This window comes from Rhincodon typus, chromosome 6 (assembly GCF_021869965.1).
Source record: "Rhincodon typus isolate 14 chromosome 6, sRhiTyp1.1, whole genome shotgun sequence".
NCBI classification, from domain to species: Eukaryota; Metazoa; Chordata; class Chondrichthyes; order Orectolobiformes; family Rhincodontidae; genus Rhincodon; species Rhincodon typus.
In genome coordinates, this window is record NC_063337.1 from 1335523 (window position 1) to 1352472 (window position 16950).

Here is a 16950-nt window from a genome sequence, read left to right on the forward strand (position 1 = left end):
CTGACTCTCACTGGGGTACGGGTCCCACACACACTGACTCTCACTGGCGTACAGCCCCACACACACGGACTCTCACTGGGGTACGGGTCTCACACACACTGACTCTCACTGGGGTATGGCTCTCACACATTCTCTCTCCTTTCCTCTCTCTCCTATCCATCCCCACCTTTCCTACTCCCTGACTTCCCCTGCACTCGTTTTACTCTTTTTTTTCCATTGCTTCCTTTTCTACCCTCCTCCACATCCAGTCTTCTACTTTTTCATGTTTTAAATTTCTCCTGTTCGAGCTTTACTCTCTTGTCTTACTTGTTGCCCCTCTCTCCCCCATTCGTGGCTTCATGGTGAGCACTGCTGCCTCACAGTGCCAGGAACCTGGGTTTGATTCCAGCCCCAGGCAACTATCTGTGTAGAGTTTGCACGTCCTCCCCATGTCTATGTGGGTGTCCATCAGGTGCTTTGGATTTCCTCCCACAATCCAAAGATGTGCAGGTTAGGTGGGTTGCCCATGGCAAATGCAGGAAATGGATCAGTGGCTAGGTCTGGGTGGGATGTTCTTTGGAGGGTCGGTGCAGACTCGTTTGGCCGAATGGCCTCTTTCCACTCTGTAGGGATTACAATAGACCATAGAATAGAACAGCACACAACAGGCCCTTTGGCCCAAGATGTTGTGCCGACCTATTATCCTACTCCAAGATCAAACTAACCTGCATACCCTAAATTTTACTATCATCCATCTATCGTCTATCCATCTCTCTCTCTTTTCCCTCCCCAACACCATCAAGTTTTTGATCACTATAATGGTGAGTTCGGCTGGGATCAAACTGATGCTGGTCTGAGGTGAGCTGTTTGTGACAACAGGAACCTCTGAGGCAGTGTTCTGAGCTGGTTTGTTACTGGTTGCTAAGATTCGTTTTGCAGCAAACAACCCTCAGCTCCTCTGAGGATCTGGATGGAAACCCGGTGAGAAGAGATTCAGCTGCTGTGAGGGGAGTGGGAATCACAGCAAGAAGCTGGAGTCACAGCAGAGCGGCAGCATGCAGTGTGGGGTTCAACAGAGTCAGCAGCAGACAGTGTGCAGCAAGCACACAGCTCGCCTTGAGGATACCCACATCAGTACGAGTGAAGGACAGACAGGAGAGGATGGTGAAACTGGACGGTGAGTGAGGAACCTCAGTATTATCACCGATTGGTTAATGGAGCTGCTGTGGGGCATTCTCTGTATTCGCAAAGCATCAGGCTCCCCGAGGTTCCACACTGGTAAACAGCAGGTTTGGTTCAACCAAAAACAGGCACTCAAACAAGGCTGAAGGGTCAGTGCTGAGGGAGTGCAGCACTGTTGGAGGGTCAGAACTGAGGGAATGCCGCACTGTCAGAAAGTCAGTGCTGAGGGAGCGCTGCACTGTCTGAGGGTCAGCACTGAGAGAGCGCCGCAATGTCAGAGGGTCAGTGCTGAGGGAGCACTGCCCTGTCAGAAAGTCAGTGCTGAGGGAGCGCTGTGCAGTCGGAGGGTCAATGCTGAGGGAACACTGCACTGTTGGAGGGTCAGCACTGAGGAAGTGCCGCACTGTCAGAGGATCAGCACTGAGAGAGTACCGCACAGTCGGAGGGTCAGCGCTGAGGGAGTGAGCACTGTAGGAGGGTCAGTGCTGAGGGAGCGCCGCACTGTCAGAGTGTTAGCACTGAGGGAGTGCCGCACAGTCGGAGGGTCAGTGCTGAGGGACCACTGCACTGTCAGAGTGTCAGAACTGAGGGAATGCCGCACTGTCAGAGAGTCAGTGCTGAGGGAGTGCCGCACTGTCTGAGGGTCAGCACTGAGGGAGTGCCACACTGTTGGAGGGTCAGTGCTGAGGGAGAGCCACACTGTCGGAGGGTCACTGCTGAGGGAGCGCTGCACTGTCGGAAAGTAAGTGCTGTGGGAGCACCACACTGTCAGAGGATCAGTACTGAAGGAGTGTTGCACTGTCGGACGGTCAGTACTGAGGGAGTGGGCACTGTCGGAGGGTCAGTACTGAGGGAGTGCCGCACTGTCGGAGGGTCAGTACTGAGGGAGCGCCGCACTGTCGGAGGGTCAGCACTGAGGGAGTGCCGCACAGTTGGAGGGTCAGCACTGATGGAGTGCCACATTTTCGGAGGCTCTGTACTTAAGATAGAATATACGTTCCATAGAGGGAGTTCAGCGGAGGTTCCTAGGCTGGTGCAGGGGCTGCCAGTATGTGGAGAGATCAGATTGACTGAGTCAGTATTCACGTGAGTTTAGATGAGAGTGGATCCGATTGAAACTGGTCAGACGAGTTGCAGGGAGGGTGTGTTCCCTGGTTGTTGAGTGCAGAACTAGGGCACACAGTCTCAGGATATGGTGTAGACCATTTTGGACTGAGATCAGGAAAGATTTCGTCACTCAGAGGGGAATGAACCTGTGGAATTCTTCTCTATGGAAGGCTGTCGAGGTCAAGTCACTGAATATATTCAAGAAAGAGATAAATAAATTTCTGGAGTTTATACTCATTAAGCAGTATGGAGAAAAAGTGAGAAAATGGAATTGAGACAGAGGATAAGCCATGATCATATTGATTGGTGGAGTAGGCTCAAAGTGCTAAATGTCCTCCTCTTGCTCATAGTGTCTAAGTTTCTGTGTTACTTGCCCTATGACATTATCATTCTTTGCTGTCCGCCTTGTTGATATATTTCACTGACAAATGTGAATGGGGTCACAAGATTGATCATTTGCTGTAGTAACTGTTGTCCCCAAAGGGTGAGGCCACGTTGGATCCTGGACCCCATGGGGGATTGGTATATTCGATGGCTCGCAGTGTCTACAATCCCCGTCATCTACAACTGGATCATTCTTGTTGGCAGGTGAGAGACCATCTCAATGTTCAGCAATCACACACTTACGCAACTGTTACAGTGCAGAAGGTCCATCACACCTGCACTATTATCTCCTGCTAATTTCCTGCCTTTTCCCCATTTTCATGCGCATCATTTCTATCTAAATAACTATCCAATACCCCCTTGAATGTGCCAATTGATCCACAGTTCCAGGCAGTGCATTGTAGACCCTAACTATTCGCTGTGTGAAGAAGACTTTTTTCTCTCACATCACCCTTGCTTATTTGCATATCATTTTAAATGTATGCCCCTCTTGTTCGTGTTCCTGTAACAAGCAGGAACAGCTTCTCCCTGTTGGCTCTGTCCAGCCTGTGTATGATTTTGGATTCTTTATCAAATCGCCTCTCAGCTTTCTCCTCACCAAGGAAAACAATCCTGACTTATTCAATCTCTTCTCATTACTGATGTTTCTCATTCCTTGAACCATTCTTGCAAACCACTTCTGCACCCTCTCCAACGCATCCACATCTTTCGTATGATGTGGTGTCCACAACTGTACACAATCCTCCAGCTCAGGTCTAACAGGTGTCTTGTGCAAGTTCAACATCAGCTCCTCCCTCTTGTACACTATGCCCCTATTAATAAAGCTGGCGACAGTTATCAACCATCAATGACCTTCCCTCCATCATAAGGTCAGAAGTGGGGATGTTCGCCGATGATTGCATAATGTTCAGCACCATTCGTGACTCCTCAGATACTGAAGCAGTCCATGTTCAAATGCAACAAGATCTGGACAATATCCAGGTTTGGGTTGACAAGTGGCAAGTGACATTCGCACCACACAAGTGCCAGACTATGACCTTCACCAATAAGAGACAATCTAACCACCATCCCTAGACATTTAATGGTGTTACCATCACTGAATCCCCCACTTTCAACATCCTGGGATTTATCATTGATCAGAAACTCAACTGGACTCACCACATAATGCATATTTCCAAGACAGGATGGTGAGTGGTTTGGAGGGAAACTTACAGGTGATGGTATTCCCATGCATGTGCTGCTCTTGTCCTTGTCGATAGTAGTGATGGTGGGTTTGGAAGGTGCTATCTAAGGATCTTTGATGAATTTCTGCAGTGCATCTTGTAGATATTACACACTGCTGCTACTGAGCGTCGGTGGTGGAGGGAGTGGATGTTTGTGGATGTAGTGCCAATCAAGCGGGCTGCTTTGTCCTGGATGGTGTCAAGCTTCTTAAGTGTTGTTGGGGCTGCACCCATCCAGGCAAGTGGGGAGGATTCCATCACACTCCTGACTTGTGCCTTGTAGATGGTGTACAGGCTTGGGGAGTCAGGAGGTGAATTACTCACCGCAGTATTCCCAGCTTCTGACCTGCTCTTGTAGCCACTGTGTTCATGTGGTGAATCCAGTTGAGTTTCTGGTCAATTGCAATCCCCAGGATGTGGATACTGGGAGATTCAGTGATGGTAACATCATTAAATGTCAAGGAGCGGTGGTTAGATTGTCTCTTATTGGTGATGGCCATAGCCTGAATGTTACTTGCCACTTGTCAGGCCAAGCCTGGATATCGTTCAGATGTTGTTGCATTTGAATGGGCCGTTTTGATATGTGAGGAGTTGTGAATGGTACTGAACATTGTGCAATCCTCAACAACCATCCCCATTTCTGACCTTATGATGGAAGGAAGGTCATTGATGAAAGATGATTGGACACTACCCTGAGGAACTCCTGCAGAGATGTCCTGGAGCTGAGATGACTGACCTCCAACAACCACGACCATCTTCCTATGTGCCAGGTATGACTCTAACCAGTGGAGAGTTTGCCCCCTATACCCATTGATTTCAGTTTCGCTAGGGCTCCTGGATGCTGACTGTCGAGTAGCCTCACTTGACGTGTCCCTCTCAGGTCCATCTGCCTCATCTCCTGGGAGGTGCCAAGCCGTGACCTCTCTATAATCCGCTCAGAGGGCGGAGGTGTCATTAATATCTGAGGAAGTTGATGGGGGCATTTCTGAGAGAAATCAGTAGGTGCTGTTTTGATCACATTTGCTATTTGCACACTGTCAGATCTATTAGCAACATGCATCACATGTTAATTCTGAATTAATTGTAGGTTGTATTATTGTTCTAAGACTGTAAAGTTTATTGTCATTTGTTCAAAACCATATAATCCTGTGGTTTTATTCTTTTTAGTAGATTCCCTGAGGCTCATTGTGGTCTGTTTTAATAATAAAATATTACTGATCCCTCACCAGAACCTCAGATAAAGTTGGTGGATTGATCTGGGATCATTAAATAATTTAGCGTCTCTTCTAGGATTATATTATGATTTCAGGAATAGCGCTATCAAATGTCAAATGTGACCAAGACAGATTCCACCAATTTTTCAGCAATTCACTGCTGATGCTATTGACACACTGGCTCATTGAGTCTCATTAAACTTCACCAGGAATTACACAGATGGAAATAGAGGGAAGCAACTGAAATGAAAGGGATAAAGAGAAGAGAATAAATAATAGATTGTGACAGGGAAGAAATGGAAAGTAACAGAGAAAGTGGATAGCAATGAAGAGATACATAGAAACATAAAAGATAGGAGCAGGAGGAGGCCATTTGGCTGATTGTGGCTGATCTTTCAACTCAATAGCCTAATCCTGCTTTCTCCCCATAATCTTTGATCCCATTCACTCCAAGTGCTATATCTAGTTGCCTCTTGAATGTATTGGTATCAACTACTTCCTGTGGTAATGAATTCCACAGGCTCCCACTCTTTGGGTGAAGAAATGTCTTCTCATCTCTGTCCTAAATGATCTATCCCGAATCCTCAGACTGTGACCCCTGGTTCTGGACACACCCACCATCGGGAACATCCTCCCTGCATCTACCCTGTCCAGTCCTGTTAGAATTTTATAAGTCTCTATGAGATCCCCCCTCATTCATCTGAACTCCAGCAAAAACAATCCTAACCTAGTTAATCTCTCCCCATACATCAGCGATCCCTGGGTTCAGCCTGGTAAACCTTCACTGCACTCCCTCGAGAGCAAGAGCATCCTTCCTCAGAAAAGGAGACCAAAACTGCACACAATATTCCAGGTGTGGTCTCACCAAGTCCCTGTATAACTGTAACAACACATCCCTGCTCCTGTACTCAAAACCTCTCGCAATGAAGGCCAACATACCATTTGCCTTCTTTACCGCCTGCTGCACCTGCATGCTTACCTTCAGCGACTGGTGCACATTGTAGAATGTGATGAAGAATAACAGAGAAATAAAGAAGTTAAAGAGATCAAAATGTGATAGTGAGTGACAAAGAGAGGGAGAGATGGCAGGGCTGTGATGCAGAAAGTGTGTTAAGTGATTGCAATGATCACCTGTAGCTGCTGAATAGGTAGCAGCTTTGAGTTGGACTGGGTCAAGAAATGAGGGAGGGATTGCCTGTGGTTTGGGATCTGGCTGAGAACATGGCCACAGGCTGTTTCTTCCTGCCTGCTATCCTGGCTGCTTCAATACTCAGTCTGATTGCTTCCCAGGTGGAGCTTCACTGACCTTCAGTCCAACTACCTGTCTGTGTGGCTCTTTCTGGATTACCTCTCAGACCTCATCTACCTACTGAGTATGGCAGTCAGGTTTAACACAGGTGAGTGTGTTTGTATGTGTCCACTTTGTTTTTGAGGTTAGGGTGAAAACACTAATCCTTCACCCCACAGACACATTCAAGTTAATTGTGCAGAGTCAGGGAGGGTTGATGAGGTTAATGCTGTTGATGTGGTGTACATGGACTTGCAGAAGGTTTTTGATACAGTGCCACACAACAGACTTGAGCAAATTTCGAACTCATAGAATAAAAGGGACAGTAGCAATGTGGATACAACATTGCCTGAGTGACAGGAAACAGAGTAATGGTTCATGGAACTTTTTCAGGTTTGTAGTGGAATTCCCCAGTTTTGAACCTTTGCTCTTTCTGATATACAGAATGAAAGATAGAGTGATGGAGGGAGTGAGACAAGGAGAGAGAGATATGGAGAGAGAGGTAGAGAGATGGAGAGGTTTAGGGAGGGAATCCCAGAGAGTAGCACCAAGGAGCAGGAATCGTGATCACCAATCAAACAGTGTTTCAATCTGGGGGCTGCTCAAGGGCCAGGATTGGAGGGTAATGGTGCTGGGGCTGGGGCAGGAGTGGGACTAGGGGTAGGTTGTTGGGACTTGGGGTAGGTTATGGGGGAGAGTAGTGGGTGATGGGAAGTGTTGCGGGTTCGTGGGAGTGGGAGAGGTTTGTGGGGATGGAGGAGAGAGTGGGGGAGGGGTGTGGGGTGATGGAAGGTTGTGGGGGTAGGGAAGGGTACGGGGCTGGGGGAATTTACAGACCAGGGAGTGGTGAAACTGTAGAGGAATTTGAAAACAAGAATGAGAATTTTATACCCAAGACTTTGCTTAAGCAGTGAATAAGGATGTCAGGGAGCACGGTGTGGGGGGCGGGGTGGGGTTTGCGGAGGAAAGCTGGGTGAATGGGATTTCGTGAATGGAGTGAGTGGGGGCAGAGGAGTTTTCGATGAATTGAAGTTGATGTTGGACGAAGGGTGTGTTTGAACTGTAGCTGACAGCAGTGTTTTCAAACATGTCCTTAGCTCAGTGATGGAGTGGGTCTGGAATTCTCCTTCTGCAGGATATCTGGAGCAGGGAATCTTAGTGACAGACCGCTGGCAGATTGCTGCAAGGTATGCTCGGAGCCATGGCTTCAAGTTGGACCTGCTGTCCTTGGTGCCCACAGATCTCCTGTACGTTCAGTTTGGTGTTCACAGTCCAGCTATCCGGCTCAATCGGCTACTCACAGTCCGCTGTCTCCCGGAGTTCCTGCAGCGCCTGGAGACCCGTGTGTTCTATCCCAACACCTACCGGGTGCTCCGTACCTCTGCCATCCTGGTGGCCAGCATCCACTGGAATGCCTGTGCCTACTTTGCCCTGTCCAGGCACATTGGCTTTGGGCAAGACCCTTGGGTATATCCCAACATCTCGGACCCTGACAATGCCCGCTTGAGGCGCCAGTACCTCTACAGTTTCTACTTCTCCACCCTGGTCCTGAGCACAATAGGGAACATCCCAAAGCCTGTACGGGAGGAGGAGTTCCTCTTTGTGATGGTGGATTTCCTCATCGCTGTGCTGGTCTTTGCGAGCATTGTGGGGAACATGGAGTCGATCATCTCCAAGCTGGACAAGGCGGCTCACAGTGTTGTCCCCGATCACCAGCTGATCAGGGATTACCTCCGCTCCCAACGGGTCAACACGAAGCTGCAGCGACGAGTGACCGAGTGGTCTCAGCACCTGCGCCTCTACAAGAAGGTAACCAACGAGAGACACATCCTGCAGCTGCTCCCGGACAAGCTGCAGGCTGAGGTTGCAACCTGTGTCCACCTCCAGACGCTCAGGAAGGTCCAGCTTTTCCAGTCCTGTGAGCAGCGTGTGCTGTACCAGCTGGTGATGAGACTGCAACCTCAAGTCTTCAGCCCTGGTGACTATGTGTGTCGGAAAGGGGACATAGGCAGGGCCATGTACATCGTACAGGATGGGTGCCTGGCGGTGGTTGCTGACGATGGACTGAGACAACTCGCTGTCCTTGAGGCTGGCAACTATTTTGGAGAAATCAGCATCCTCAACATTGCAGGTAAGATTCTGCAGAACTCCACCGCTCATTCCTACTCAGTCTCCCACCTCCCATAGAATCATAGAATCCCTACAGTGTGGAAACAGGCTCTTCAGCCCAACAAGTCCACACCAACCCTTGGAGCATCCCACCCAGACCCATCCCCCTATAACTCACCTAATCTACACCTTCTTGAACACTACGGGCAATTTAGCATGGCCAATCCACCTAAGCTGCAATCTTTGGACTGTGGGAGGAAACCAGAGCACCCGGAGGAAACCCACGCAGACACGGGGAGAACGTGCAAACTCCACACAGACAGTCGCTCAAGGGTGGAATCGAACCCCGGTCCCTGGTGCTGTGAGGTAACAGTGCAAACCACTGAGCCACCATGCTGCCCAGAGCCAGGAGCTCCCATATTCAATTCCCACTCAATGGAATGGTTATCACAGCATAATAAAGAAGGTGGCCATTTGGCCCAATGTGTCTGTATTGGCTCCTAGAAAGTGTAATCCAATTATTCCCAATCCCTCCACAAAATGTTTCCTCTTTGAATATTTATTTCAATTCCCTTTTGGAAAGTTTACTTACATTTCAGGCAACACATTCTATGCCACAAAAAACCCACTGTGTCAAAACACTCTCCTGAAAGTTCTTTTATGACAAGAACAGACAGGCGTTAAAAAAATGGAGCAGGAATAGGCCATCCTTTGGCCTGCCCTGCCACTTTGTAAGACTATGGTTGATATCCCCAAACCACGATACCTTTCTTGTGCCAGCCCTTCATAGCCCTCAACTCCTCAATATTTCAAAAAATCTATCTACCGCTATCTAAATACGTCCAGTGATCTAGTTTCCACAACGGTTTGGAGTAAAAAATTCCAGACATTCGCTGCCTCTTCACCATCCTGCACCTCTACTCTCTCATTTAGTTTTGATTTTTTTAAACTTCCTGCTGTTGAACCCTCCTTCATTAATTAGTTTAAAGCTCTATCAACAACCCTCATTATATGATTCACCGAGACACTGGTCCCAGCTTGGTTCAAATGAAGGCCATCGCAGTTGAACAGCTCTCTCGTTCCTCGGTACTGGTGCCACATGAATTGGAAATCTTTTCTCCCATACCACTCATTTACCTCTCTAATCTTATTTATCCTGTGCCAATTTACTTGTGGCTCACGTGGAAACCTGGAGATGATTATTTTTATGGCTGTGCTTTTTAATGTATCCCCAAGCTGCTTGTAATCCCTCAACAGAAGTTCTTCTCTGGTGCTATCTCTGTGATTAATAAATTAGAATTATTAAATAAATTAGATGAGTACACCAATAAGAAGTGCTTGAAGGAATATAGGCCAAGCACAGGCAGGTGGGACTAGTTTAGTTTGGGATTGTGGCCATGACAACTAGATCATTCTCCTCCCACTCCAAGTTCCTCTCCTACCCAGAAGAAATGTCCTGAATCTTGGCACCAGGTCAGTGACATAGCCTTCAAGACTCTCTGTCTTTGCTGCAGAGAACAGTTTCTGTTTCCCAAACATTTCCCCTATTTCAGTGACATTTGTTGTTTCTCCCTCCATTTGAATGGTGCTCAGGACCATGCTGCTGTGGTCAGTTTGCTCATCCACCCTGCAGTCTGTAACCCTGGTCCAACTCTGGGAAGGAGAACATTGTTCCTATTCGATAAAGGCTGTGGCTCCTCCAAAGCTAAATTCTGGGTCACCATCTCAATTGCAATTCCAACCTCTGTCCCTGACCATGACCAAAATTTGGTGTAATTAATGTAAAGAATGTGATTGCACCTTGAAGCACAGTGTCCGGGTACCTCTCCCCTTCCCTGAACTCCCACAGAGTCTGTAGCTCAGACTCCAGCTCATCGACTCTGAGCTGAGCTGCCTCAAGCAGCCAACACTTCCTGCAGACGCGGTCAGTACGAATCACTTTGGCATCCACCAGCTCCCACATACTACAGCTGCAACACATCACCAGCCCAGCCATCTCCAGTCTATGTATTTTATTAATTTGAATGTTAAATATTTCAGATGTGATTTTTTTTAGCTGCATTCTTCAGCTGCAATAACATCTCCTGTTTGAAACCATTTGACCAATCAAAAGCGTAAGAAATAAGCTGCCTGCTTTCTTGCCATAAAAAGGGTGGCAATGGCCGAGTAGTATTATCACCAAACTATTAATCCAGAGACTCAGGTTCAAATCCTGCCATGGCAGATGGTGGAATTTGAACGCAATAAACATCTGGAAGCATCAGTCAATCATTGACAGACTGTTTGGAAATGCTGAGTAAATCCTATCCCTAACAATCTTGTCCAATAATTTCCCGACCAGTGACATAAGGCTCCCTAGCCTGTAATTTCCCAGATTATTTTTGTTGCCCTTCCTAAACAAAAGAACAACTTTGTCTATTCTCCAGTCCTCTGGGACTTCTCCTGTGACTAAAGAGGATACAGAGATTTTGTACACAGTCCCAACAATTTCTTCACCTGCCTCCCTCAGCATTCTGGGATGAATCCCATGAGGCCCTGGGACTTATCTACTCTAGTGCTTTTCGAAACATCCAACACTACCTCCTTTTTTTACATCAACATGCGCCACAACATTAACATCCCCTCCCGAGAATCACCATCCACCATGTGTTCGGCATGCACTGGTAGGGCCGAAGGATATGTTTCCGTGCTGTATGACTCTATGATGGCTGCATTGATAAATTTCAACTCCACTTTCTTGCCATTTCCCATAGACCATGACTGATCAAATATCTATCTATCTCAGGGTAGAATATACTTAATGACACAGCCTCACTAATAAGGGAGCACTGCACAATTGGAGGGTCGGTACTGAGGGAGCGCTGCACTGTCGGAGGGTCAGTGCTGAGGGAGCACCGCACTGTTGGAGGGTCAGTGCTGAGGGAGCGCCGCACTGTCGGAGGGTCAGTGCTGAGGGAGCACCGCACTGTCGGAGGGTCAGTGCTGAGGGAGCGCCGCACTGTCGGAGGGTCAGTGCTGAGGGAGCGCCGCACTGTCGGAGGGTCAGTGCTGAGGGAGTGTGAGCATGTTGAGCCTGTTCTTGAGCATTATTGTGGGTTGGGTCACGGCCCAGATGAGGCCTTTGATTATCATGAATTTTTCTGCCTTTGAACTTTAAGGGAGTAAATCTGGAAACCGGAGAACTGCAAATATTCGGAGTGTTGGATATTCGGATCTTTTTGCCCTGGGGAAGGATGATCTGACTGAGGTGCTGGTGGATTTCCCAGAGGCTAAGGAGATGCTGGAGGCAAAGGGCCAGGAGATGCTGTTGAGGATGGGGCTGTTGGATGGAGTTGTTGCACCAAGTGAAGCGGAGAAGGGGAGAGCGGTGAGGAATGTGGGGCCGCTGCAGAATTCCTTTGACTTGTTACAAACCAGAATGGCTCGCCTGATGGCGGAAATTGAATCCAGTTTTCAAAAGATCAACTTTCGGCTTGACCACCTTGAAGATGTGCTGGGGGTTGATGAAGACCCGGAAAGGAAAAGGAATGTCGAGGATCCCAGGTTGACCCAGGATCAAATTGAAGAATCCAGGATCATTCCAGGATCCAGAGCCAGACGAGACCCAACCAAGCTCACCCCGTGCAGCTCAAAGACTGAGCTGAAGTGAGTGGATGTCGGAAATCTGAAACAAAAACAGAAACTGCTGGAGAAACTCAGAAAGAGTTAACATTTCAAATCCAGTGACCCTTCTCAAAACGTTAACTCTATTTCTGTCTCCACCGATGCTGCCAGACCTGAGTTTCTTCAGCAATTTCTGTTTTTGTTTTAAATCCCTACAGCTAGGCCAAAGATCAGGTTGTTGCACCGGCTAAGGTTCAGTCTTATGTGCAGAGCAGTCTCATTCCAGCTCATTTCAAGCTCAATCCCAGGCTCAGGCCCAATCCCAGGTTCAGGCCCAGGCCCAGGCCCAGGTTCAGGCTCAGGCCCAGTACCGGACTCAGGCCCAGGTTCAGGTCAAAGCCCAGGCCCAGGCCCTAGTTCAGGCCCAGGCCCAGTCCCAGTCCCAGTCCCAGTCCCAAAGCCTCAAGGCCACACCCAGCCCCAAAACCCAGGACCAGGGACAAAGCTCCAACCTAGTTCTAACCCCAAACCCAGACGTAGGCCCAGGCCAGACCTTCAGCCCACCAAGCCTGCTCCAGGTTCAATACGATCATGGGTGATCCTCTCTCTCAATGTGATGTTCGATACCTGGTTAGAAAAGAAAATGGTTGAGAAATAAACATAACTAATTAGGTAGGTCACACGTAGATATTAAAATCATTAAACGATAAAAAATCACGTGGAATTAACCATTAAAGACACAGTTGCAGCCAGAAGGAAATACCAGAGATGCTAATTTTGAAAGGATTATAGACAGACAAACTGCAGGTGCTGGAATCCAAGGTAGACAAACAGGAGGCTGGAAGAACACAGCAGGCCAGGCAGCATCTGGAGGAAAGGAGCAGTCAATGTTTCGGGTATTACCCTTCTTCAGAACTTTGAAACTGGGAGGTGGCCTAGGATGGGATGTACATGACACACAGTTGCTATCAATTTGAATGTGAACAACAAGAATAATCATGAAAGGGGACCCTGAATAGAGTCATCACACCAAGGAGTGAAAATAATGTTAATTACAGAAGACAGAACAATGGTATGTCTAACTGCCAGACTGGAAAGAACAGATAGACCCACCGAGTGGGAGGAAGAGGAGAGAGGGTGACAGAGAATGTAACAAGCAAAGCTAAAAAAAAGGGGAGTGGGTTCACAATTGAAGGTGTTGAATTCAATATTGAGCCCAGAACGTTGTAAACTGCCTACTCTCGAGATGAGATGTTGTTCCTCCAGTTTGCGCTATGATTCACTGGAACACTGCAGCGTGCCGAGGACAGACACATGAGCACGTGAGCAGGATGCTGTGTTAAAATGACCAGCTACGGGAAGGTCAGGGTCCTGCTTGTGCATAGATCGGAGGTGTTCCGCAAAGCAATCACCCAGTCTGTATTTGGTTTCTCCAATGTAGCGCAGGTCACATTGGATACAGCGAATACAACACACAAGTTTGGAGAGGTACAGGTGAAATGCTGCTTCACCTGGCAAGTCTGTTTAGGCCCTTAGATGGTGAGCAGGGAGGAGGTGAAGGGGCAGGTGTTGTACCTTCTGTGGTTACATGGGAAGGTGCTGTGGGAAGGGTGGTGTGGTGTTGGTGGTCGAGGAATGGACTGGGTGTGTCCCAGAGGGAATGGTGCCTGTGAAATGCGGACAGCGGGAGTGAGGGGAGAATGTGTTTGGTGGTGGCATTCTGCTGGAGTTGTCTGAAATGGGGGAGAATGATCCTTTGAATGTGGAGGCTCGGGGGGATGAAAAGTGAGGACAAGGAGGACCCGATCACTCTTGTGTATTGTATTCGCTGCACCCAATGTGGCCTACTCTACATTGGAGAAACTAAACACAGACTGGGTGACCACTTTGCAGAACATTTCCAGTCCGTGCGCAAACATGACCCTGATCTTCCTGGAGCCCGTCATTTTAACACAGCGTCCTGCGCACATACCCGTGTGTCTGTCCTCGGCACGCTGCAGTGTTCCAGTGAATCACAGCACAAACTGGAGGGACAACATCTCATCTTCAGGCTAGGCACATTACAGCCTTCTGGGTTTAATATTGAGCTCAGCATCTTCAAATTGTGAACCATTTCTTCCCTTTCTTTTAGCCTCGCTGGTTACATTCTCTGTCACCATCTCTCCCCTCCCCCCCTACCCAAAGAACAAAGAAAATTACAGCGCAGGAACAGACCCTTCGGCCCTCCAAGCCTGCGCTGATCCAGATCCTCTATCTAAACCTGTCACCTATTTTCCAAGGATCTGTATCCCTCTGCTCCCTGCCCATTCATGTATCTGTCTAGATACATCTTAACTGACGCTATCTTGCCCGCCTCTACCACCTCCGCTGGCACGCATTCCAGGCACCCACCATCCTCTGCATAAAGAACTTTCCATGCATATCTCCCTTAAACTTTTCCCCTCTCACCTTGAAATCATGACCCCTAGTAATTGAATCCCCCACTCTGGGAAAAAGCTTCTTGCTATCCACCCTGTCTATACCTCTCATGATTTTTTAGACTTCAATCAGGTCCCCCCTCAACCTCCGTCTTTCTAATGTAAATAATCCTAATCTACTCAACCTCTCTTCATAGCTAGCGCCCTCCATACCAGGCAACATCCTGGTGAACCTCCTCTGCACCCTCTCCAAAGCATCCACATCCTTTTGGTAATGTGGCGACCAGAACTGTACGCAGTATTCCAAATGTGGTCGAACCAAAGTCCTATACAACTGCAACATGACCTGCCAACTCTTGTACCCAATACCCCATCCGATGAATGAAAGCATGCCATATGCCTTCTTGACCACTCTATCGACCTGCATTGCCACCTTCAGGGTACAATGGACCTGAACACCCAGATCTCTCTGTGCATCAGTTTTCCCCAGGGCTTTTCCATTTACCACATAGTTCGCTCTTGAATTGGATCTTCCAAAATGCATCACCTTGCATTTGCCTGGATTGAACTCATCTGCCATTTCTCTGCCCAACTCTCCAATCTATCTATATTCTGGTGCATTCTCTGACAGTCCCCTTCACTATCTGCTACTCCACCAATCTTAGTGTCATCTGCAAATTTGCTAATCAGACCATCTATACCTTCCTCCAGATCATTTATGTATATCACAAACAACAGTGGTCCCAACACAGATCCCTGTGGAACACCACTGGTCACAGTTCTCCATTTTGAGAAACTCCCTTCCACTACAACTCTCTGTCTCCTGTTGCCCAGCCAGTTCTCTATCCATCTAGCTAGTACACCCTGGACCCCATGCGACTTCACTTTCTCCATCAGCCTACCATGGGGAACCTTATCAAACGCCTTACTGAAGTCCATGTATATGACATCTACCGCCCTTCCCTCATCTATCAACTTTGTCACTTCCTCAAAGAATTCTATCAAGTTGGTAAGACATGACCTCCCCTGCACAAAACCTTGCTGCCTATCACTAACAAACCCATTTTCTTCCAAATGTAAATAGATCCTATCCCTCAGTATCTTCTCCAGCAGCTTCCCCACCACTGACATCAGGCTCACCGGTCTATAATTACCTGGATTATCCTTGCTACCCTTCTTAAACAAGGGGGCAACATTAGCAATTCTTCAGTCCTCTGGGAGCTCACCCGTGCTCAAGGATGCTGCAAAGATATCTGTTAAGGCCCCAGCTATTTCCTCTCTCGCTTCCCTCAGTAACCTGGGATAGATCCCATCCGGACCTGGGGACTTGTCCACCCTAATGCTTTTTAGAGTACCCAACACTTCTCCCCTCCTTATGCTGACTTGACCTAGAGTAATCAAACATCTATCCCTAACCTCAACATCCATCATGTCCCTCTCCTCAGTGAATACCGACACAAAGTACTCATTAAGAATCTCACTCATTTTCTCTGACTCCTCGCATAACTTCCCTCCTTTGTCCTTGAGTGGGCCAACGCTTTCTCTAGTTACCCTCTTGCTCCTTATGTATGAATAAAAGGCTTTGGGATTTTCTTTAACCCTGTTTGCTAAAGATATTTCATGACCCCTTTTAGCCCTCTTAATTCCTCGTTTCAAATTGGTCCTACTTTCCTGATATTCTTCCAAAGCTTCGTCTGTTTTCAGTTGCCTAGACCTTATGTATGTTTTCTTTTTCCTCTTTGCTAGTCTCACAATTTCACCTGTCATCCATGGTTCCCTAATCTTGCCCTTTCTATCCCTCATTTTCACAGGGACATGTCTGTCCTGCACTCTAATCAACCTCTTTTTAAAAGCCTCCCACATATCAAATGTGGATTTAGCCTCAAACAGCTGCTCCCAATCCACATTCCCCAGCTCCTGCTGAATTTTGCTATAGTTGGCCTTTCCCCAATTTAGCACTCTGCCTTTAGGACCACTCTCGTCTTTGTCCATCAGTATTCTGAAACTTATGGAATTATGATCACTATTCTCAAAGTAATCCCCTACTGAAACTTTAACCACCTGGCTGGGCTCATTCCCCATCACCAGGTCCAGTATGGCCCCTTCCCGAGTTGGACTATTTACATACTGCTCTAGAAAACCCTCCTGGATGCTCCTTACAAATTCTGCTTCATGTAAACCCCTAACGCTAAGTGAATCCCAGTCAATGTTGGGAAAATTAAAATCTCCCATCACCACCACCCTGTTGCTCCTACATCTTTCCATAATCTGTCTACATATTTGTGCCTCTATCTCATGCTCGCTGTTGGGAGGCCTGTAGTACAGCCCCAACATTGTTACCACACCCTTCCTATTTCTGAGCTCTGCCTATATTGCCTCACTGCTCGAGTCCTCCATAGTGCCCTCCTTCAGTGGGACTGTCTGTTCTTTCCAGTCTGGCAGGT

General features: G+C 47.8%; 1 protein-coding gene across 1 annotated transcript; it reads left to right on the forward strand.

Moving 5' to 3' along the window:
* Window positions 1-1034: 1034 nt before the first annotated feature.
* LOC109925118 (cyclic nucleotide-gated cation channel alpha-4-like) lies at window positions 1035-12187 on the forward strand. Its single transcript, XM_020525094.2, has 5 exons — window positions 1035-1156; window positions 2752-2856; window positions 6380-6486; window positions 7513-8508; window positions 11645-12187. The coding sequence occupies exons 1-5, from the start codon at window positions 1035-1037 to the stop codon at window positions 12133-12135; spliced, it is 1821 nt and encodes a 606-aa protein (XP_020380683.1). The 3' UTR covers window positions 12136-12187.
* The last annotated feature ends 4763 nt before the right edge of the window (window positions 12188-16950 follow it).

Coding starts and splice junctions, on each gene's coding strand:
- LOC109925118 (XM_020525094.2), top strand. CDS start 1,035: ATGCAGTGTGGGGTTCAACAGAGTCAGCAGCAGACAGTGTGCAGCAAG. Junction 2,857..6,379: donor TGGATCATTCTTGTTGGCAG/GTGAGAGACCAT, acceptor ATTGCTTCCCAG/GTGGAGCTTCACTGACCTTC. Junction 6,487..7,512: donor GGCAGTCAGGTTTAACACAG/GTGAGTGTGTTT, acceptor CTCCTTCTGCAG/GATATCTGGAGCAGGGAATC.